This window comes from Catharus ustulatus, chromosome 1, assembly GCF_009819885.2.
Source record: "Catharus ustulatus isolate bCatUst1 chromosome 1, bCatUst1.pri.v2, whole genome shotgun sequence".
Lineage (NCBI taxonomy): Eukaryota > Metazoa > Chordata > Aves > Passeriformes > Turdidae > Catharus > Catharus ustulatus.
In genome coordinates this window covers 29,439,078-29,461,575 of record NC_046221.1, presented here as the reverse complement: position 1 = coordinate 29,461,575, position 22,498 = coordinate 29,439,078, and the positions used below count along the sequence as shown (strand labels likewise).

The 22,498-nt window shown below is 37.4% G+C and overlaps 1 protein-coding gene across 8 annotated transcripts in view; it reads left to right on the top strand.

The window, feature by feature from the left end:
- DGKB (diacylglycerol kinase beta) overlaps positions 1–7,503 on the top strand; it is a 412,441-nt gene extending 404,938 nt beyond the window's left edge. For all 8 annotated transcript variants that reach the window (XM_033067483.1, XM_033067474.2, XM_033067464.1 and 5 more), the window contains one exon: positions 5,067–7,503. In XM_033067483.1, the coding sequence (XP_032923374.1) occupies positions 5,067–5,174 (108 nt within the window). In that variant the 3' untranslated portion in view covers positions 5,175–7,503. The remainder of the gene's footprint in view (positions 1–5,066) is intronic.
- Positions 7,504–22,498: the final 14,995 nt, after the last annotated feature.

Here is a 22,498-nt window from a genome sequence, read left to right as displayed (position 1 = left end):
ATGTATGCATATTTTTTTCTTAATTTCACAACAGTAGTTTTTGTAATTGACAAAGCAATTTACTGCATGTGTGCTTTCTGCATCCCAGACAAATACTCTAACATGTAGTACACCTTTCTTTCCAGTTCAGATTGTTAAGAAAAGAATTAGTTGTGACTAATTGCCAATTAATTTGCAGTGGTTTTAGGGAGGAGAGGGAAAAACAATTGCACCTACTAATTAAAATTTAAAATATTCCAAAGTGTCATCTTTAGGTATCTGTGGAATACATAATTTCCATTTTAGTTCTGCACTGGATCTGTAACAACCCTGAGCTGACAGCTCTATTAATTTAAAACCTCAGTGATACCTATTAGTACAAAACATGAAAAAAATGCCATTAATCATTTATTTTAATTTTGCAGCTCTGTCATTTTCTCAGTATGTTTAAAAATTATGATGACACCGTAACGTTTTCCAATCTACCTGTGTGAAGGGGAAACGGATCACACTACTTAGGAGAGAGACTAGAGTATATTATTAGAGCTTAATTAATGCCAAACTGATTAGATTTGATTGCGCTTTGCACAATAATATTGTTCAGAAATTTATTTAAGATGTGTTGCGTAATGTTTTTAAAACAACTAGGCTAGATCTTGCCCAAAATGCCACATGATGCAAGTCAGGTTAATTTTGCTCAGCAGTGCCCATATTCTCTTGCTCTGATTCATAATGATACCCTATACACTCTTGATCACCTAAGGAACATGAAATTATTTGGCACTCCTGTGATACAGAGGTGTTGCATCCCTCCATTTCGTTCCTGTAAGAGGAGCAACATTTGGGCATATAGACTGTGACAAAACCCTCAAAACAGCCAACATCTAAACCCTGCTGAGAACATATAAAAAAGTGACCATGAACTAAAACATCCAGCTGGATAAGGCTGCAGATTTTTTCCTGGCATTTTTTTCCCTCTGTCTTTAAAATACAGTAATATGTTCTTTAACCCTAATTGAAATATTGAAAGCAGAGCTGATTAGCACTATTTCCAGTTTTCTATTGTCAGTTAGTGCAGTACTTTAGAACCTGTTTTTATAGCACCATGTTTTCTGAAATAGTAAATAGTAAATGTTTAGGCATTCTGTGAAGTCCTGAGCATGAAGGTAACCAGCACACACTGCAGAAGAAGGAACATGAAAGCAAAACTGTCTGACCTAAAACATATTGTTATCATGTTAAAACTATTGATGCTCACTGCATTTCATTTAGTGGATACATTGTATTAATGTGGCTTCAACGCATTTTGAAACTCTGATCTGCTCCTAAAACAAATAAATGCCTGGTTTATGCATTTTTAAGTATTTTTAGTATCAAAAATTAAGGCTTCATCTTTATCAGAAAATTTTCTATTGACATATAGGGAGATATTATCATTTCTTCTTTCAGGAATTATGCTCTTTCAATTTGACCTAGTGTTCCTTGCCACGAATACAATCACTGGACATGCTTGCTAATTCTGGAAAGGTGATTTCAAAATTGCAGATGCAACATTTTTCTGTTAGATAAATATTTGTTAGATATACCAATCCTCATGGGATAAAATCTTGGCTTCAGTTAGTAAATATGAGGTTTATCATTGGCTTCAGCACTTTAAGTTAAGCCTAGAATGTTGTGGATGAGGCTTACAACAGAAATCCATGGTATCTTTGCAATTCAGATGCTACATACTTACCCCCAAAGTGGAATTCTGTTATTTCCTGATTTTGTCTCTTTTTAAATATAAATTTATGCCAAGTTTGTCAAATAATTTGCTTTGGTTTATTTTGTTTGTGGAGGGGGGGTTGTGTTTGGCTTGGTTTCAGTTTTTTTGGTTTTTTGATTTTGTGGGGGGTTTTTGGGGGGTTTTTTTGTTTGTTTGTTTTTTTGAAGTTTTTTGGTTGATGTTGGTTTAGTGGAGGGAGGGTGTTGTTTTGGGGGTGCTTTTTGGTAGGTTGGGATTTTTTTTGGGTGGTTGTTTGTGTGTTTCTTTTGTTTTTCTTCCAGCAGCAATTCAGTCACTCAATTTATGTTTAAAATATTCTCTATATTACCCTCCATTGCATATTGCATTACATATTATTAGTTATTACATATTTTCAATAAATTAAGTGATCTCAAAAATTGTTTGCCAGAATTCCACAGTAATTTCTATGAGTATATATAACAGTAATTTTTGTGAGTATATATCATCAATTCCTAAAAATATATGCAGTTAGGATTTTAGCTTTCTAGATTTTTGTCTGTACAATCTCTTTTTCTCACATGCGTGTGTATGTGATTCACAGATAAATGTAGAGAACATTAAAAATTTTAAAGAAGGGTTTTATTTAAAACTTCTATAATTGTGTTTCTACTAAAAAAGACTTGAAGATGCCTGCTGAATGGAAGAGAAACTGGATAGTAAATGTTAGTCTTAAGACACTCCCTGTGCACACACACAGAATCTCTGTTGAGCTGTAACTAGGAATTTTTAACTTGACAAAGTCTCAGATGCTTCTAAGTAAAGATGTATCTCTCTCTCTCTTTTTGTCCTCCCATAGAGCACTTTCAATGTTCAGCTCTACTCTGACCTACGCCACTATTTCTCTGTCTGAGGTCCTCAGAGCTTATTCCCATCTCAAAGTATGCACTGTCGCTTGTCACCCAAACTCACAGCTCCAACTGGCAGTGCTGCCAGTATGACAACAGAAGCAAAAGTGAGAGACCAGGGCAGAAATGCAGTGCCTGAGTGTCTTGAGAAAGACAAAATTAGCCTTCTTCAGGCAAAATTCTGCAATGGTTCAGAAACATACTGATCTCTTTTCATCAGCCAAAAATAAGATGTTTCAATTTATTTTTTTTTTTTTAGGGTAGGAAAGTAAGAAATTGATGGTTATCATTGTTAAACAATACAATGTTAACAGACACTATCATGACATAGCAAAAAAGTACACTTTAAAGTATACTTTAAATGTACACTTTATTGCAGCCTTTCCAGAATGTGAAATATTTTACACCAGTGAAATTGTGCCTATTTATAACATTTGAAAATATGTCTTGGAGAGAGGCATATAGGACTCATCCCCATGCATGGTAGTGGTTAATCATGTTCAGGCATGTTAGCTGATCTCAGCTGATAGGAAGCAACATACTGGAGAGGTCATGGTCTCTGAAACAGATGGCTCAAGCCAAGAAAGAACATTACAAATGATAAACATTTACTCAGTATGTAATTGCATTCATCCTGAGCAGCACTGAACAGCCCCAACCCGACACGCAATCTGTACAAGGTCTCAGGATTACCTCAGCCCTTCATACTAAAGCCATCTTTTGAGCTTTGCTCTTTTGTTCATTTTAAGATGGAATTAACTGTGTTTTACCTCAGAAAGGAAACCTAAAGGCACTCCTACTGCCACATCATAGCTGTAGGTTACCTCATGTCAAGTTCCTCAGGATCAGGTTGATATCATCACTGCTCCTGATCCCCAAAATACATCTTATGAAGCATGTGAAAGTTACAAAAATAGGCAATTTTCCATGACTAGATCATCAGCTGGTACTGACATCAATGGAATAATGCCAGTTTACCCCAACTACAGATTTGGCTTCCAAAGTGATGCCTGAAGCAGAATTTATTGTGAGAAAATACATTGGTGCCAGTCTTTGAAAGCCAGAGTTATTATCCATGTGAAAGTAATCTACATTGCCAAGAACCCCCCATATGCTATACTCGATACTAATGAATAGTGTTGACAAAAAGAGGTCCTACATGAAATTTGAAGTTAATGAACTAAGGTGGCATGAAAATGAGCATTTGGAGAGTAAGGGCTCTAATAGAGTTAAACCAAGACACACAGTCTGTTGAGATTTTAATGTTTCTCTCTACTTACATTGTAAAGTAAATTTTCACCCCAAGAAATGTCCTGATCTATATTTTAATGAGTCTCTTCACGTGACATACATTTTTGGTTTCATTTAATATTAGTGAATGACAAGTGAAGGATATTCATTTTAACTTGAAAATGTCAGGCATGCACTTTAAGAGATATATTTTTCCAGTTTTTAATGAGGTGGTGTTTCTTTTTGAAAGAAATACCCATCTCTGATGTGGGTACTATGCAGGTGACAACTGATATTTAATAAGTGATGGTTCTTGTATTAGTCGTAGTTCACTAAAGAAAATGTCTCGGATTGCTTTTGAAAAACTCCTAACGTCACTAGCCCAAAGGCAAGATGTGACCTTTTTATTACATAATGAGAATCATTTATTATCTTACAATGTATCTTAAAGTCACAGACAAAATGCCACTTTGATAATTGCTTTCAATTAGCTTTGAGCATAGCATACATTCATAAAATGTCTTCTCTAATTTAGACTTGAATTAGAGAAAATTGCAGACATAATCTACTTTAAGGTTGTCTCATTTAAGGTGATTCGTAGTTCTATATCAAAGAAATCAAAACGGGTGGCTTTAGAGCAGTATTACAAAGTGTTTTAAATAGTCTTTTCAATATTTGAGTCTATGCTATTAACAATTAATTAACAAATTAGAATGCTAGTTCATCTTTTTGGACCTTTTCTTGTGTATTAACTTTATACTTTTGTTCACTGTGGCTGTTTTGAAATTAAGTGCTGTCCTATGGTAAAAGAGTACAGCTTGATTAGATGTATAAATAAAGCATGTAAAGACATAGCTTATGTCTTAATAGGCAACAGCTTGGTCTGTCAGCATGTATGTTCTTTCCAACTTTTAAATTCTTCCTCAACAACAAGTAATAAATCCCACACTCAAAAAGTAAGATTGTATATTGACATGAATTTCATTGCATGTGTTTAATTTTTTTGTGCATGTGTATAGTTTAAATTATTTTTGGAAAAATGATTACACATAGATTGGTCCACTGCAAATGGAACATCATTCATAAAAAAAAACAGGTGTTTTCCTTTCATCTTAGGTTAAATGATGCAGGTCTGGAAGTTATATATAAAGATAAATCAGATATCTCAGATAGTTGGAACTGAAGTAGCTGAAGGGATAACTCTGTTTTTCTTTTTTCTTCCCCAGATAAAAATTACTCACAAGAACCAAGCCCCCATGTTGATGGGACCGCCTCCAAAAACTGGTCTTTTCTCTTCTATCATCAAAAGAACAAGGAACCACAGCAAGGAATAAGCCTATGTAGTTTAGCTTAAAAAAATTTAGCTTTGTCAGGCTTTGGAATATTTATGCTGGAAATCTTTAAAGAATTTTAGAATATCTTCTATTTGCAAAATCTTGGATTTTGTTTTAACCGTTCTGTAGCTGAGCTGATGTAAAACCATACTACTAGAAAAAAATGTTGTCACAGTTTTGTAGGCATTTTGCATGATGAAAGCAGATGTTTACATACAGTGATACAGAATATTTTTTGTTGCATGCGTTACCATTTACTAATCTATGGGCTAATTCTGCCATGGAATACAGGAAGAGAATGTCATGGGTAATTTGATTTTCTCTCTTTTCTGTTCCAGCTTTTTCTACAATAACCATATGCCATAAGTTCAATAGTATCTCTTCAATCAAACATCTTTACATGAATAGCCAATCTGACCTGTTTCAGAGTAAAATCATTGCATGTCTCATTAACCTGTATTTTTAGTTTATAATTTATTTCTACCCTGAGAATATTTTTTATTCAGCTAAGTATTAAAATCTTGTAACTTATTCTGATAACTCCTATGTACATGAGTAATTGTACCTGCTGAAAACATCTAAGAATATGCACAGTATTCAAATGATTGTTCTGGGTAAATTTTTGTTGAGATTACAAGTTGATGAAAGTTTGAGCAAAAGCTATGGGACTAAGAAGATCATGCTGAGTGAAGGTAATAATACTTGCAAAAACTAGCCATCAGTGTTTATTGAAACCCTAGAATTATTTTCATGAGCAATACATCTCTGTAACATGGCAAGCTTTAAATCATTCTCCACATTGACCAATAGCATAGTGCATATGCACACAAATAACCAAAGCTCATGCCTAATTAAAGTGCATTTCCCACCAAAGATTTAGTGAAGGATGCTTCAGAGAAGTGGGTTAATGCATAATTAATCAAACTCACTGGAGTAGACTCACTTCTGAAAATTTACAGCTCTTTTGATTGCATTGGCAATGACCAGACAAATGTTGGGGTGGGGAAAACATTAAATTAATTTCAAGTAAATACTAGCTTTTCATTTGTTTTGTAAGTTGATAGACATAGTAACATACGCTAAATATTGAGACATAGATATGAACTCTAAATATTAGAAAATTAAACTTACATTTTTTTTGTGTAATAGTAATTTATAAACTTATGCCATCCATAATTACTCATCCCTTAAGTTAATCTCTCAAGGAAATCTTAAACTGTTGTCTATTACCCTTTTGTAGTCTGTTATCTGGAACCCAAACATTTCTTGTCATAAATTTTAGTGAGGCAGTTGCTCAGGTTTTAACTTTCTTAGCTCTCTGAGAGACTTCCTAACAGCTTAGAAATCATAATACAGGGATTTGTCTGAGGTTTGCACAGCACTGTCTAATGTTGAAGGGAAGTCCAGGAATGGCAAGTTTTTTCAGTCTTGCTTATAAACAATCTCAAACAAAACTTTTTGTGCAGTCTTAACATTGTTCTTTGTTCAGAGTGAGCTGCTTCTCAGCTCTGCATGTCTTAAGTTCTCAAAGATTTCATAAAAAAACAAGGAAAAAATAAAACTTTGCTTGAAATGCATGATTTCCCATTTTTATCCAGACTTTAAAATGTTAATTATTTATTAAATCTATTTTTCTATTGATTCACTCATCCATTTCAAAAGTAATATTTCATCATACTGTAGTGCACGGTATTTAAATAAAGTTACTATCATTTGTTCCTTGGTATAAGAATTCAACAGAGACCTAATTTATATAATAGACATTAAAATAAAAGTCAGTATATAGTTGGTAAAGATTATGTCTTTGAAATATACAGTCTATGTTCTGTAACATTAGGAGGTAAATGCCAATTAATGTTTTGTTCAGCATTAGGTAGAAAAATATGAAGGTGATTATTTGCTAAAATTAAGATCTTTTAATTCACCATTCCTGGGTCCAGTGGTGTTGACATTTACAGTTACCATAGGAGTAAACTAGTATTTTTCCTGTACATTGCAAACACACACACACTCACACACACACACACACTCACACACACACAGAAGCATTTGACGCACTGAACTACAAACATGCTTAAGTATAGAGCAAAGGTTATTTGCAAAAAGAAGGAATTTGCTGATATAATATTACATAAAGTGTATATTGGTTTTATGAAATTATGGTTACAGGTGATAAATATTTTCACATAACTTGACATAGGATTTTCTACCAATGCTCTCAACTTTTTGTGGCAAAAATGTGTTTAACAACAATATATAATGTGTTCTCTATGATTATCTCATGAACATTGTAACTCTGAAAACAAATAAAATTATACATAAGCTATTACTTAATAATGTATGCATTTTAAATGTGTGATAACAAGTTGGTCACAACACACTTTTTCATGCAAAGAGGAATAGACGAGTCCATGCCATCAGAATTATATACAATTCTGAATAGACATATAAATAGTAAATCAGAGATACTGGTTGGTGTGTGTACGTTCTCACTGTAACAAAATACAGCAGAGCAGCCATTATAATGAATTAGCAGTTCTCATAGCAGAGGCTGTCTTTCTATTAATCTTCGTTGTTTGGGTTTTTTTAGCATGGCCTCTAATAATTTAAAACCATTCTCAGGTTGAAAGTATTGATGATGAAGAGAAAATCTTAAGGTATATAAAACATACTATCAAAAGAAAATGGTTGGTTTAATGAAAGATAATTCAAAAAGTGAAGATTCTTCAGTATGTACAGAAATAATATGAAATTATTCATTGGTGTAAGAAGTGAAACAAGGAATAGATGCATGTATCTACATAAAGCTGAAGAGGGTATCTGTAAACCTTCTACTCTTTACAATGAAGCATTCCTTAAGGCTTCTTTAATTATATTTGCAGTGTAAGTGACAATTAAAATGTATAGGTATTAAATGTGACACTAGATTTTCAAATCTTTGATCATTGTGTGTCAGCTGGGCAACGTGCTGACCAAAGAACATGATGTCTCAGGAAAAAACTTCTGGTATGGATCAGTCTCTCTCATTTCAAATGAATTCCTGTTAAAAAGAAGGGGAAGAAGAATTTCTTGCAGAGACAAATAGAGAATTAGTGTTTCCAGTATTTGTAAAATATTTGTATGCAAATCATCACAATTGTTTAAAGCTAGGGGTGAGACCTCATGATTTAGGCTTGTTGGTGTGCTTATGTGTATGTTCATGCCAGGCCAGGTAACATGCTGGTATGCTCAGGACCCTGGTAAGACAAGAAATACTTAGTTTCTGAAATAGAATTAGACTTCCTATTTCATTTACTCACTCTTAACTTATCTTAATCTTCTCCAGGATTGCATGTACATCACGACAATGACTAGCTAATATTCAAAATTATTTAAGGCAAATGCAGTTACAGATTTCAACATGTTTCAGAATATCAGTATAAGGAGTATAGTCAGCTGTGGTAAAAAAGGCCAAAAAAAAGCTCTTCTATTTTTCTAAACCTTGAGGTTACTATTTTTTTGCCAAAATTACAGCATTTTAGTGATTATTAGTAATTTAGGATACTAGTGGTATTCTGCAAGTTGCTGTCTTCAACCCCACCTGGCTACTGGGGCTTGTAACTTTGAGGCAGACGATAGCTTCAAGACTTTTTGGGAAGCACACACTTCAAGAGGTGGTGTTGTCCCTGACCTCACTACAGGAGTAACTAGGGAGAATGGCTACAACATGAAAAAAAAAAAATCAGGAAGAGTTATCTCTAGACAAGGAAGTAGGAGAAGATCAGAGAACTTGGCTGTGGAATGAGAAGACATGCTCAAAGTGAAGCATGATGCAGTGGCATCCACAAAAATGGTTGTGTTGGACCAGAGAGTCAGATGAAGGCACACAGGGTTAATGAGCAGCAATGAACTAGATAAAAGAGTTAATCACATTTATCTAGAGAGCCCTTCCATTTAAGGCTGAAGGAGTAAAGTAATATTTCCTTGCTTTGGGGGCAGAAACACCCCGAGAAATTTGGGCTGAAGTAGACAGTATAGCCGAGCCCTTCACAGAAAGTGAGTAGGACTTGCAAGCAAAGGGGAGCTGAAGGATTGTCAAAAGAAAGTAAAGGACTTCTCAGAACTTTATCTAGTTCTTTCATACCCTAAAAAAGTTGAAGAAAATTTGCCTTTGCAAAACAGCAGTTTGCTAGGCTACTAAGTGGTTAGCCTGAAAATAAATAAATAAATTTAGAAAGATGAGGTGGGCCAGAGGAGCACAGCTCAATGTTTTATGCAAGAGCGGTGAAGAACGTGTCAGCCTGTTGTCAGCTAATTGCTGCTTGTCTCCAGCTCCATCAGGTCTGAAAGCATTCTGTTTTCTCTTTGTCCATAAGGAAGGAAACTTCTTGTGGTCCTGCTGAGGTGAGTAAAAGCCTTACTGTAGCCCTGACTGGAAAATGAATAAAACATGGGCGAGACCTGGAAACTGTTAATGAGAAATAAAGTAATAGCTTAAAATCCGTGGCACGTGGGGCTCTGAGGGTGTGCTGTGCAGCCAAGACTGAGGTAGAAACTGTCCCCATGTCTGTCAGGGTTTGCTGATGTCTGCCCAACCTGGGCTTGTGCCCTGGGGAGCCTGATGGCTCTTGTTCTTCATTTTTTTACAGACTATGGATTTTCAGATGGTTTTGAATAAGGGACTTTGACCTTTTCTGTTTTGCGTGTATGTGTAGGGAGCTTTTCCATTATCAGGTTCTCTTAATTTTACAAATACCTCTGAAGAAGAGAAACTTCTCTATGACCATTGACTTCCATTATGTGAAACTGCCTGACAGATTGAAACTATAAATAGGCACCGATACTTCTAGGCATCTAGAGTCTGGGTATGGTGATATTCAGAGGCTGCTTTCTTTCTTTTCTGATTCATGATTCAAAGAGTCTCCCTGAGAAGTACCTCAGGGCTCTCTTTAAATGTGACTCATACAAAGAGTAAGTGATTAATCATCAGGCTTTGTTATTTATAGAAAAGGGGTAGCTGTGTTGATGGTAAAGAAGCAGCTTCATATGAGGTGACCACTCTAATAAACATAGAAAATAATTTACTGGTTTTGGGTGAGAAGGAAAGATTTTCAAGTTTTCGAGTCAATTTTTATTCTAGTGTTGGTATGAAAATACTTTGCGGCTGATGGACCACTTTGAAATAAACTTTCGGTTGTTTTTTACCTAGTATGAAATTTGCATGCTGTGAAGGAACACAGAAGTCTGCATTAATAAGCTGCTTTTCTGGACAGGGAAGCGAACACTTCTTACTCTCTCGGTGAAAACTATCTTTATGAGCCAACTTGTGCCAGCGAATAAGATAATTGTCAATCATCACAATACAATCGTCATCGTTACATTAAGTACACAAAAAAAAAGTCCAGCCAGCCAAACCACATGATAACGACCCTTAAAACGATTTGTAGCTGCAGAGAGATTGATGATAGTTCTGTCCCTTGGTGAGGTGGGCATTGCAACATGAGCATTGTCACTGTGACTTCTGCCCAGCCATGAGATTAGCTCTTGCAAAGGATGTGGTGTAGGGTTTGTCAATGTGATGATTTCTTCTTTTGTGGGGTTTCTGAGTAAATATGAATGCATTCTAAACCTCTCTTTTTATCCCAGAATGATAAGAACTTCGACTTTGATTCAGATAGAGAGAAAATATGTTTACAGTACACACATATGTAAGCAAGCAAATGCAGGAAGATCTATTCCATCTAAATTGAACTTTGCTTCCATATGTTTCAATTCAGTCCTATTATTCAAGGAAAATTTGTTAATTTAGGTAGCTTGAGAGAATTTAGGGGGAAATGGGTATGTTGGGCTTTTCTTCTAGTAATATGACCTTGTAACAACAATGTCTACTTACAGATTAAGGAACTTTTACCTGATTGATATTAATCACTGTTTTTTTTCCTATAATCTGAATACTGGTGGGGTTTTCTTGTTTGTTTGTTTGTTTTGTTGTGTTGTTTTCATTTTGTTGTTGTTTTTTTTTTTTCCCCTGGAAAACTAGCTAAATCTTTCTTTTAATGTTTCAATACAAATAGCTTATAAGAAGCTTTGAATGATTTGATCCAACTGCCTGATTTACAAAGTCTAAGCTTGGACTGAGATGCAAATTCAGGCCTTTGCACTTTGTTAGTAGTGTTGGTCAAAAATTCCTTAACTTCTGTTTCATCAAAATTCATTAAATTGTGTGGAGGAACCTACCTTCACTAATCAATCAGCTTTTTCACTGGATTCCCATTTTAGAGCAAAATAAGACTTACTTTTTAAATGTCAAAATATTTTGTCCTTGAATGTCAAAAGGAAATGTAAAGTTCTCTTTGATTCATTATTTCTGGTTCATTAATGTAATGATTAGAATTGTAGTATAACTGACTTTTCACTTTAAAAAGCAAAATGTGAATAAAATGAAGCTAATTTTAATTCACTACAAACATAATTCTTATTTCCTTTAAGAAAAAATTTTAGTTCTTGTATTTGTTCAAGATCCTGCAATGAAACTTTCAACCTTTGTGCCTCTACAGCTGACAGCAGAGTAAAAGGCTGCTCATTAAATTCTAGTATTTATTTAAAATACCTGCATTTTTGATATTTCAATAGGTATGTGTCTCCAAAGTAGAGAGTTGCTTTTTCATTGTTTCTCTTTTTTCAGATTAATTTGTCAGTACAAGTCTACCTGGTCACTGAACAAAGAAGGGAAATTACATTATTAAATTATCCTAATTATTATAAAATAAGTGAATCACAGAAGAATATTTTAGACTAGGCATTGTAAAGCAAGTTATTGACAAGACAGATATAATGCTTGTTTTTATTCTAAGGTACAGAAGACGCTTAACTTAATTAAAAATATCCATTCAATCACTTATGTTGATAAGTTGTATGGCGTTGATAAGGCGTTGATAAGTTGATAAGGCGTGTATATGTCACTATAATTCTCAGAATCCTGCAGTCTTTAACATCTCTCCATCTTTCGGGTGAATTATCAGCTGCTATTGTGTGCTGGATGATCTGTGAACTCTTTTTACATCGAAGTTACCCAAAACATGTACACTCTCTGAAGTTTTGCTAGGTTCTTTTTGGTCACTCTGTCACTAAGTGCTGTCTACCCAATGTCTAACCCAATTGATACCATGCAAAATTCTTGCTGTGGCAATCGTCAGTCTCATTTTTATGATCTTGGAACACCAGGTTAGTGGACTTGCATGAGGTTAATGGGGCTTTAAGAAAATGTTACATTTCTTTGGCACAAGATAAGGTTCCCTTCTGATGGGAGTCCTGTCACTTTTTAAGATGTAACAACTTCCTCTGTCAAAGAGTTGAGATATTACTCTGTGTGAAATGATTTATAGTTTTTCTTTGGCTTGCCTGCTGAATCTTAGCCAAGAAAAAAAATCTTATGGCAGATGCCAATTGTTTCCTTTCAGTATGCATGTAGAAATACGTATCACCACAAGAGCTAGTGAAAGCATTCAGATATAACCAGAAAACCTGTACTGACAACAGAGAGCAGTGCTCAGTTCCTGGAGTCAGACTCACACAGGCAGAACTTGAAACGTTCATAAACGGGTTAAACACCCTTTATTCGTTTCTAGGGTGACTTCTGTCTAAAAATGCAAGAGTACAAGTAGGTATTAAATACGTCTGTAACTTGCCACTGCTAACGCTCGTATGTCTGCGCAATATTTCTGCTGTTTTCTGTCTCAGATATAGAACAAATGGTAATTGTTAACTATTTCTACTATGTGCTTCCTCCACAAAGCACAGTGCAATAGCACAGCATAAAACCAGATTTTAATAAGTGCAATAAAATAAACGTTTTAAGGAACCCAAGATACCTTCTGGTCCAATATCACAGGACGGTAAAAGGATTTGCAGGAAAAAAAATCACAGAATGCCAATTCCACCTGTTCTCAGTAGAAGTTGGCAACACAGAGGACTTCTAGCCAAATTAATTTATTGTTTCATTCTAGCTTGTTCACAAATCAATTTGGAGCGTTCCTATGATATGATCCTTATCGGAATATGCAGACACAATTGCTTGAGGGGATTGAGAATATTTTGGCAGACTTGGTTCCCCTTACACAAGTGCCATGCTATTTCTGCTACACCAATGGGGATCTCTTAGGAGCATTTAAAGTCCTAAAGTATAATGCCATATTCAGTCATAGTTTTGGCGATTATGATTGAAACATAGCCTTGGTTGAGACAATTTGAAGTTAAGGATGTGGCTGTGAAGTCCCAAGTCCACTGAAATCTTTGGTTTGTCACTGCAAACGCAGAGCCTGGGTTTTATCCCTGCTGTCTGGTGGTAGGGCTAGGAACATCTCTTCTGCCCCAGTTAAAATGTCTGCAAAGAAGTTCAAGTAAGAGATAGAGGAGTTATGTGCATTCACACATCTGTAAAAATCTACTGAATGGTTGCACTTGTGAAGTTTCGCCACACTATTAGCCTCGAAATGAGGTCACCAGATCTCTTCCTTTCAGCAGAGTGCTCATGTTTTCCTTTCTCACTCTTCTGTGCCCTTAGCAATCCTGTATTTCTGTCTTCAAAACCATTAGTTTCATGATACTGTATTAGAATGTTTTCATCTACACAGTTCTGTAGGTTGGTGGTTAGGCACTAGACTGAGAAATGGAAATTTTTAATTTCTCAGGTTAAGGAATAAATCAGGCTCCGGTTTTCTAGCAAGCACTGTAAGTACTATAAGCAGTGTTATAAGAGAGTCCTGCTCGGTTAAGGACCTGTCTTAAACTCCACCCTACAAATCTCAAAGGCAAGAGAATTTTCAAGCTCCAACTAGGTGGAGTTCACACATCACTGCTTTATTTTGCATCTGCCAATTCACATGTAAATTTTGCAGATTCTGTGTGTAACTGTGCCTCTTCTCACTATTCAGAGCCTTAAAAATCTACCCTTAATGTTTGAATCATCCTACTGGGGTAATGTAACACCGAACTTGAGTATGAATGAATAAATAGTTGCTTTGAACCCAGCTTTTAGGACTTCAGCAGAATATTGACTTGGTAACAAATTCTGTGCTGTTGCCTTAAGAGGCCCTGACACAGCGCTGCAAAAACCAGGTTTACATACAGCATAACACAACCCACTCTTAATTATTTCTGCCTAAAGTAGCTGCTGCTGTTGGATTTCTTGCCTTTCATGCTTAAAACAGCAGTGACGCAGTTGTGAGTCAGGCCTTTGCCAGTGCTTAAATAGCCAGGACTAGGTGCTATATAAAAACATTAATTTTTTTTTCCTAAAAGCTGGTATGTGTGTAATTCTTGGTAAGGATGTCATAGATCTAAGGTATGCAAATGGTGTACAAAGAGGGTATCTTCAGCCTCCTACATTTATGTACTGCTTTTTGTTTGCAGTATCAGCTAATGTCTGTGTAGTCTTGCTTCTGTTGTGTGATTTTCGGCACCCTCTGCACACCTTCAAGCTTGCTCTGTCTTATGTATAAAGCCAATCTCATCACTCATTTTTTCCATGTTGTTAAAATGTTAATCAACAGTTAGTATAAAGCAGGATATTAAAATATCAAATAGAAATATTTTGTGGGCACTTTTTATTCATAACTAAAAGAATTAATTTTCTAAAAACTGTTAATCTTATGCCTTAAAAAACTGTTGCATGTAGAACTATAAAAATATTTTAAGTTAGCTCACTGCTCTAACTAGTGGTAAAGAAAGGCTGAGAATACTTATATGAAGCAATCATTCAATTGTCATGTGACAGTATTGAACATAGAGAAGATACAAGGTTCTTGTCCTTATTTATTTGATTTCCATTATTTCTCAGTTTCATTCAGATATTCCTATGCATGCCATTAAGCTGGACTGCTACTTAGCAGTTCTTTGACTTCTGTTTAATCACTGTTCTATCTTAATCTTCAGTCATAAAATAATAACCAATTGTCTTAATTCTCCTCCATCTTTGAAGTTTTTGTTTGTTTTCCCATCACTTTGTTTTTCCGTCTGCTAGTTTGCTTCCTTTACTTTGTTCATACACTTCTAATTAGAAGTACTTGTTATTTTGATCTGAGTCACAGCCCTTGTAAATTTTCTTTGCTATTCAGATCCATTCAAAGTTCACCTCTAAAGGATTCCTGGTCTGTCAGTTCACAATCTTATCTTCTGTCAGGAGCCATTCTCAGAATGTTTTCTTCCCTGACACCCCGCCCCCACTTCCCTTCCTTTCTGGTTACATTAGGCACAGGTTATTTATTTGTCTTTACTTATGAGGCCTTTAGTGGCTTACATCTACCTTGACAAAAAGTATTTTTATGTCTGTGCCTAAAAACATTTAATGCTGACATCTCTCATTTCATAAAATCTCTTTGATAGAAAGGCAAATGCTTATTCATATGATCTACATCCATTTAAGCCATGGCAATATTCTTTAGCCAGTAGTTTTAGATTTTAAAGCAAATATTTTGGCAATTTTAACATACTTAATACCCAATCAAAATTCCTATGGAAACGTCTACAAAGCTACTCCATTACCTTCCTTCACATCCTTCTTTCAACTATGTTCAGAAAGACCAGGTTATAACTATTACTGCAGAAATCAGAACCTGTGGTCTTTCCTATTCTCATGTAACTGTATCTGTACTTAACAGCTTTTAAATTACAAGCTTGCTTTTAGGGATGGGGAAGAGAACTCCATGTTCTGTGGTGTTAGAGCATCAAGCACAATAGGAGTTCTGCTCCACTACTACATCATTTAAATGTTAGGCCAACAGAGATATATCTATGTAATTTTATGTTGGCAGATGGATTTATAGCCCACTGATGATTACATTGCATGTCCCATCTGTACATGATCTGCAGGAAACATGAACCCAGTTAGAAGATTTACTCTGTCACAGTTTTAGCTTACTCTTCTGAAACTTTTGTCATTCATTCTCTCTTCTGTTGGTCAAAACCAGCAATCATCATGTAACTGGGCTATATGGAGATTTCACTTTTTCCCTACTGCATTTTCCCCACAAATAGAAGAAACTGTAAAATGTTTGTCTCATAAGGATGTGCTTTTTTTAAAATCCCAAATGTCCCCCTGCCTAAAAAAAAGAAAAAGAAAAAAAAAAAAGATGTGACGAACACATATACAGTAATATCACGACCACAAGGCGCACGGGACTATAAGGCGCACCCCCCGGGAGTTGGCAAAATTCGCAACTTTGTAGATCAGATAAGGTGCACCGGACTATATGACGCACTTTTTTTTTTGCAGTGAGGCTCCGCCCCCAGCTCCCTCCGCGCCGTTGCTGGCCGACGCCCCGCCTCAACCCGGTAGCCATTGGCCCCCGGGCCCGCCTGTACCCGGCAGGAGGGGCGCCGCGGGCCCCCAGGCCTGCCTGTATCTGGCGGGGCCGGGGCTTGCCCGCCGCTGCTCTGTGCTGCCTCCACGGGGCTGGAGGCGTGCCCGCCGCCACTCCACCCCGCCTCCACCTGGCAGCCATGGCCCTGCCGGCTCCCCCCGTGGCTTGCAGCTCTCACTTCCGGGTAGGCAAATTTTTTTAACTTTGTCCATCAGGTAAGGCGCACCGGACTATAAGGCGCACTTCTGGGTTCGGGGGAAAATTTTAGTCAAAAGGGTGTACCTTATAGTCATGAAATTACTGTAATCCCAGATCGAGCAACATTGGAGACTTTTTAGGAAGATGCTGAATAGACCAAGTTTGCATGCTTCCTTTCTCTCCTGCATTCCCCAGGGAAGCTGGCCTTCTGAAATTTTTTAGCATTTAATTGATTTGCCAGAGACCTGATGCAGGATCAGAAAGAAAGATGCAAAAAATCTTTAGTCTGGATTTTGACTTGAATTTTCAGGTAAAATACCCTAACTATGATATGGGCATGCAAGGTTAGAACTTGAAGGCTAAACCTGGCCACCTGAGGTCACAGAAAGAGATTCCTGGCTTGAAGTACCTCCCTAGGCAGGGTGACACTGTAGTGAGGGAATGGATCACATACTCCTCTCTCAATATGCTTTATTTGATCTGCTATTTACCTTCTGTAACTTGTCTCATTTCCATTCCTCCAGTGAGAAGCTGCATTGCTAAAACTCGTTCCATAACTTTAGTGACAGAAGTTGCAAGAATAAAGAAGTATATGTATTAAAAATGAAGAGAAAAAACAAAATGCAGAGTTTGTCATAACTGCCAGTAAGCTACTTCTGTTTTGTTGCCCCCACCTGTTATTTTCCCTTGGTGTTCAACCAGGCAAGATGTTTTCAGGGATAAAGAGAGAAAGTAAGATTACTTGGAGTCAGGGGAAATTAATGTGTTATTTGCAACAGAGGTGAAGTTCAGTGCATTGTATAGAAGGTAGCTTTAATTAAAACCTCTGTTTCAGAAATAAAATAAGTAGGTTGAAGTCCAGGTGAAAGAAAGGAGAGGGGAATAAAAGTTGCATTGTCTTTCATTTTTCTGTTTTAGAGACTGCCTACAAGCTGAGAGCAGTCCCTGTGCCAGGCTGTGCCTGGTTTGTCATGGGGCTCTGCAGGCAGGAGAGGGGAGCACACTGCCTACAGCTCCTGGATCAGCCTTTTCAATAGCCTGGGTTTCTGCAGCCTGCCCAGTCTCCTTTATGCAGCAAGCACTGTCTTCAATCTACATAATACTGGAGACCCCGTCCCCCTGTTATGTGGCCCACTGGCCTGACACCTTTTAATGAAACTTAAGAGAAATAATTAAGTGTAGTTATAAGGTTACTGCTGATATTTTGTGCCTTCTTGGACAAATCTTTTCAGTGTGTTTTCATCACTGTCTCTAGCACTGTCTTGGTTCTTTGTTTCCCTGTACAGCTAATTCTTCTAGCTCTTCAGACCTTCTTAACATAGGAACTAAAATTTCAAAGAACTTACTGTATAGTATTTCTTTGCAATATATTTTTTGTCAGGAAAATGGATATGTTTCACCTTCCACCCATTTGCTGACCAGATAATATGCACAGGGAAAGCTAAGTACTAAAAGGATTAAATATTTTGCTTCTCTCAGGATTCCAAAGGTATACAGTAATTTCATGACCATAAGGCGCACCGGACTATAAGGCGCACCTCTGGGAGCCGGCAAATCTCGCAACTTTATACATTATATAAGGCGTACTGGACTATAAGGCGCACTTCTTTTTGGGAGCGAGGAGCTGCGCCACGCGCAACAAAGTAACAAAATAGTAACGGAATTGCGCAATCGCAGGGTTTACTGGCAGGTGCTCAATTTACAAACATTTTTCACAGATTGGCGTAGCCTTTAAACACAGCCCCAGGTACCCTCCCCATGCCATGAGCCTCAGCGCTCCCACCTGTCCACGGCGCCAGCTGGTGAGGCGCAGCTCAGGGCGGCCGCAGCTCGCAGTGGTCCAGGGCGGCTCGGGGCTGCCCGTGGTCTGGGTTGGTGCGGGGTGGCCGCGACTCACGGCTTCTGTGGCCGCCTGCTCCCTCCCTCCCCGCGTGGCTCACGCCGGGCCAGCGGCGGCACCTCCCTCTCTCTCCGCGCGGCAGTCGGGGCCAGCACTGCTCCGCTCCCTCCCCGCGCGGCTCGCACATGACCAGCGCTGCCTCCCTCTCTCCCCACGCGGCTCGTGCGGGACCGGTGCCGCCTCCCTCTCTCCCCATGCGGCGGGCGGGGCCAGCGCTGGCTTCCTCCCTCCCCACGTGGCTCCTGCCGGCTGCGGCCGCCCGCTCCCACCCCGCCTCGTGACTCGGCGCTCCCACGGCACCACCCGCCCATTGCAGCTCACGCTTCTGGGTTGGCAAATTTCCAAACTTTGTCCATTATATAAGGCGCGCTGGGGCTATAAGGCACACTTATGGGTTCAGGGGAAAATTTTAGTCTAAAGGGTGTGCCTTATAGTCGTGAAATTACTGTATTTCTTTGTTGCAGTCTGTTCCCTGAATGAAAGTACAGAGGAAATATCTCTGTTGCTGTCTTCTGTATTTCTTTTGCAGAAATGCCAGCATTTGGACTGGAATCTCGTTCATTGTAATTCAATTTCACAACAATCAGCTGAATTGTTCTAGATTTTACATGAGATTAGAACCCAGCCTGGAAGATTGGTTCAAGTAAGATCAGGATAAGGAATTGTTCTGAAAAGTATTTCAGGCTGCCTCATCTGGTTTGACTTTACAGCCATCAATGTGTTTTACAGATGTGAGAAGAAATTTCAGATTTTGCTAGCTGTACTGACAATGGTGTTCTTACTGCCTTGAGTGGTCCTTCCTTTCAGCAGCAGTATGAATTGCAAAGTCTGGCTCCCATCCCCAAGGGAATTTACCTATTTCAGAAGAGATCCTTAATTCAGCACACCTGTCTTTAAGAGTCAAAACTTTCTCAACTTCATAGAGAATTATTTATCAGTTATGTCAGAAGTGGTCTAATAAAGCAAAGATAGCAAAGTGGTGTTAAATGTGTGACTTCCATTTTTAAAATACATAACTAGGTCTTACAAAAAGGTTTTAATTCTGTATGTTAAGCAAGAAAAATCCAAATGAAACTTTGGATTTTTTAAAATTTTATTTACATTAGAATTATGAAATTGTTTGCTTTTTACTCTAGAAAATTAACTTTGGGAGAACTCTCAAATTCTCTTTGAGAACTTGCTTAGCTCTCACTCAGTTTGGGTTGAGTGATGTTGTGGTCTCAGCATTACTATGTTTGAAGTTTTCAGTTTATTCCAATGGGGACTTCTTGTTAAAGTACTCAGGGTGCAAGCTTATTAAAGGTTTGCTTGAGGAAGAGACTCAAGAGCTTGACTGGAGGTTTTGAAAACTGACTTACAGTTTGCAGAAAGGGCATTATCAAGACAACCCTTTTTCAATGAACAGAACAAAAAGCTATAGCCTGCAAAACGCACAAGTCAAGACTGGTTTTGTCAAATAAACACCTACTTCACCACAGGCAGCTATGACTCGGGACCTAACCTGAGATGTGTGACTTTGCTTGTTCTTTTACTCCCTGAGAGCATTTGTTCACTTACTGCCATGCAGATAATGCATTGCATTTCACAGCACAGCAAGTTTAATCAGGACATGTCATCATTAATTTGTACCGATATGCACTGATGGACAGGGCTTTCCAGGAGCGTGACTAGCTGTTTATCAAACGATCATCAATTCTGGAGAAGAAATGGTGCAATCCCCCTGTTGTTTTACAGCATCTGCTTTATCATCTGCTCAGAGGAGTACCTTTTTCTCCACTCCTTCTCTGGGTTTCCCTTCGTAGCTGTCACTTGTAGACAGCTTCATTTATTTTTGCTGCTTTCTAATTCCTTTAGGAGAGATGTCGAAAAGATGTGCTTGATTTATTGAAACATGTTGTGCAACTGAAATGGTTAATGATGGCAAGACAAGACTAAATACCACAATCTGCATTTGATTTCTGAGGCTTTCCTGTTATTTACAAAGTGTCTCTTTGAGTACCATAAATAATTTACAGTTCAAAGTGAGTAATTCTAAGTGCTAAAAAAGTCAAATTCGCATTTATTTCATTTGCTAATGTTTTCGCAATATAACACAAAGCATAAACCCCCCTCTCACTGCTCTATAGTTTAACAAAAGAGCTGATAGATTAGCACAGAAGCTCCAAAGGACTCTTATAACAGCAGGTTAAGGAGAGGTATCAGTTCTTCAGTCTTGTAGTCCCTACTATGGTAAAATTCTAACTTCAAGCACAGAGAATTTACCGAGAATTTTACCTGACAAAAGACACCAGGGTAAGCTTTTAGCATACAAAACTTACCTCACAAATTTGTTGTTTTATTGCTTCAAGGAATTTTACAGTGACAAGGACTCTGAAAACTAATCTTAGCAAATAATTTAATTTTATTTGGACATACTGTCACTTGTCTGTAATAGGTAGAAGTAGCACACATGACTTACAAAATTAAATCATAATCACAAACAGTAGAAGAAAATAAAATCCACAGAAATCAAAATGTTTGTCATTGATATGCAGTTGTGCACATCAATTTTAAACAATTCTTTCTATTCTTCTTGCTGTCATATAATCCAAGCCAAGTTAAAGGAATTTGTAGAAGCATTCATTAGTTGAACACTTCCAGTATTTTATCCAAAACATATAAGGCCTTTTTTTATAATGCCTAGTTCTTTTTGAAGCTAAGCATCCCAAATGCTGCTGACAAGACCAAAAAAAATAAAAAATAAAAGGAAATTAAAGAAGCAGCCATTAATGTTAGGGCAAAAAAATCAAAGCCTTAAACAGAACAAGAAAAGCTTACTCTTTTAAAAATTGAACTTAGTATCTTTATAACAATTATCACATCGCAAGATAACTGACCTCATTACAAGATTTCCTGTAGGAGATCAGATCCTGTCCCTCATTTTCTGGAGAAAGGTAAATATAGGTTCTATCTCACATTTGCATGGACATCTCATTCAAGGTGAAATACGAAATGAGCTGTATCTGAAAACTGTATCCAATATTTAAAATCCTATATAATTTTGATATTACAGAAATACAGAAATCAAATAGTATCAAATACTGACCAAAAAATAAAGTATCTGCAGAATTCTTGTAAAGAGAGGGAAGATGTTATGCATCTGTCTGTATTCAGTTTATTCCAAAAAAATAGTACTACTAGCACTGACCTATGACAGACTTGACCCATCAGACCTATTTATTATCTGTCATTATTTGTACACCAACTTTTCCTTCTGAATGATTGAGGTTTCCTTCGCCTACCAAAGTTGATATAAAGGATTGCTACGCTCACAGTTAAAATTAGTCTGTAATGTTTAATGTTATCTAACAATTTCACAAAGCTGTGTAAAGAGTGAAAAGTAAAACAACTAATGCCCAGAAGGAATTTTGGGGAAATAGATACTAACTCATCAGATCAACATTTCAGCATTGGGGACAGGTTCATAGTAGAGGTGAATAGGAGTAGTTGTCTCGCAGTAGTGGAGTTGATTTATTACCAGCTGAAAGACCAGCGCTGGACCAACAATATCCCAGCCCTGTGAAAGGACGTGTGCTATTCTGGGTGAATACCAATGGGATGGGCCTTTTGAATGGGCCTGAGTGGATGTTTTGTATGTCTGTGTGATTTGGCAAGTGGTTCATTTTCTGAGGCCTGAAACGATTTGCAAATTTGGAGGAAGAATTCAACCAGACGAAGAGAGGGGGAAAGGAAAAAGGAAAAAGAGGCCAAGATTTTTGGTAAAAGAAACCATAGGGACAGGGTGTGCTACCCTTCTAACAAGTGAGATGTAGCTAAGGGTACTTGCACTGCAAGTACCAGCCGAAGAATATGTCTACATTAAGGGACTTGCATCCTCACTCTCCAGT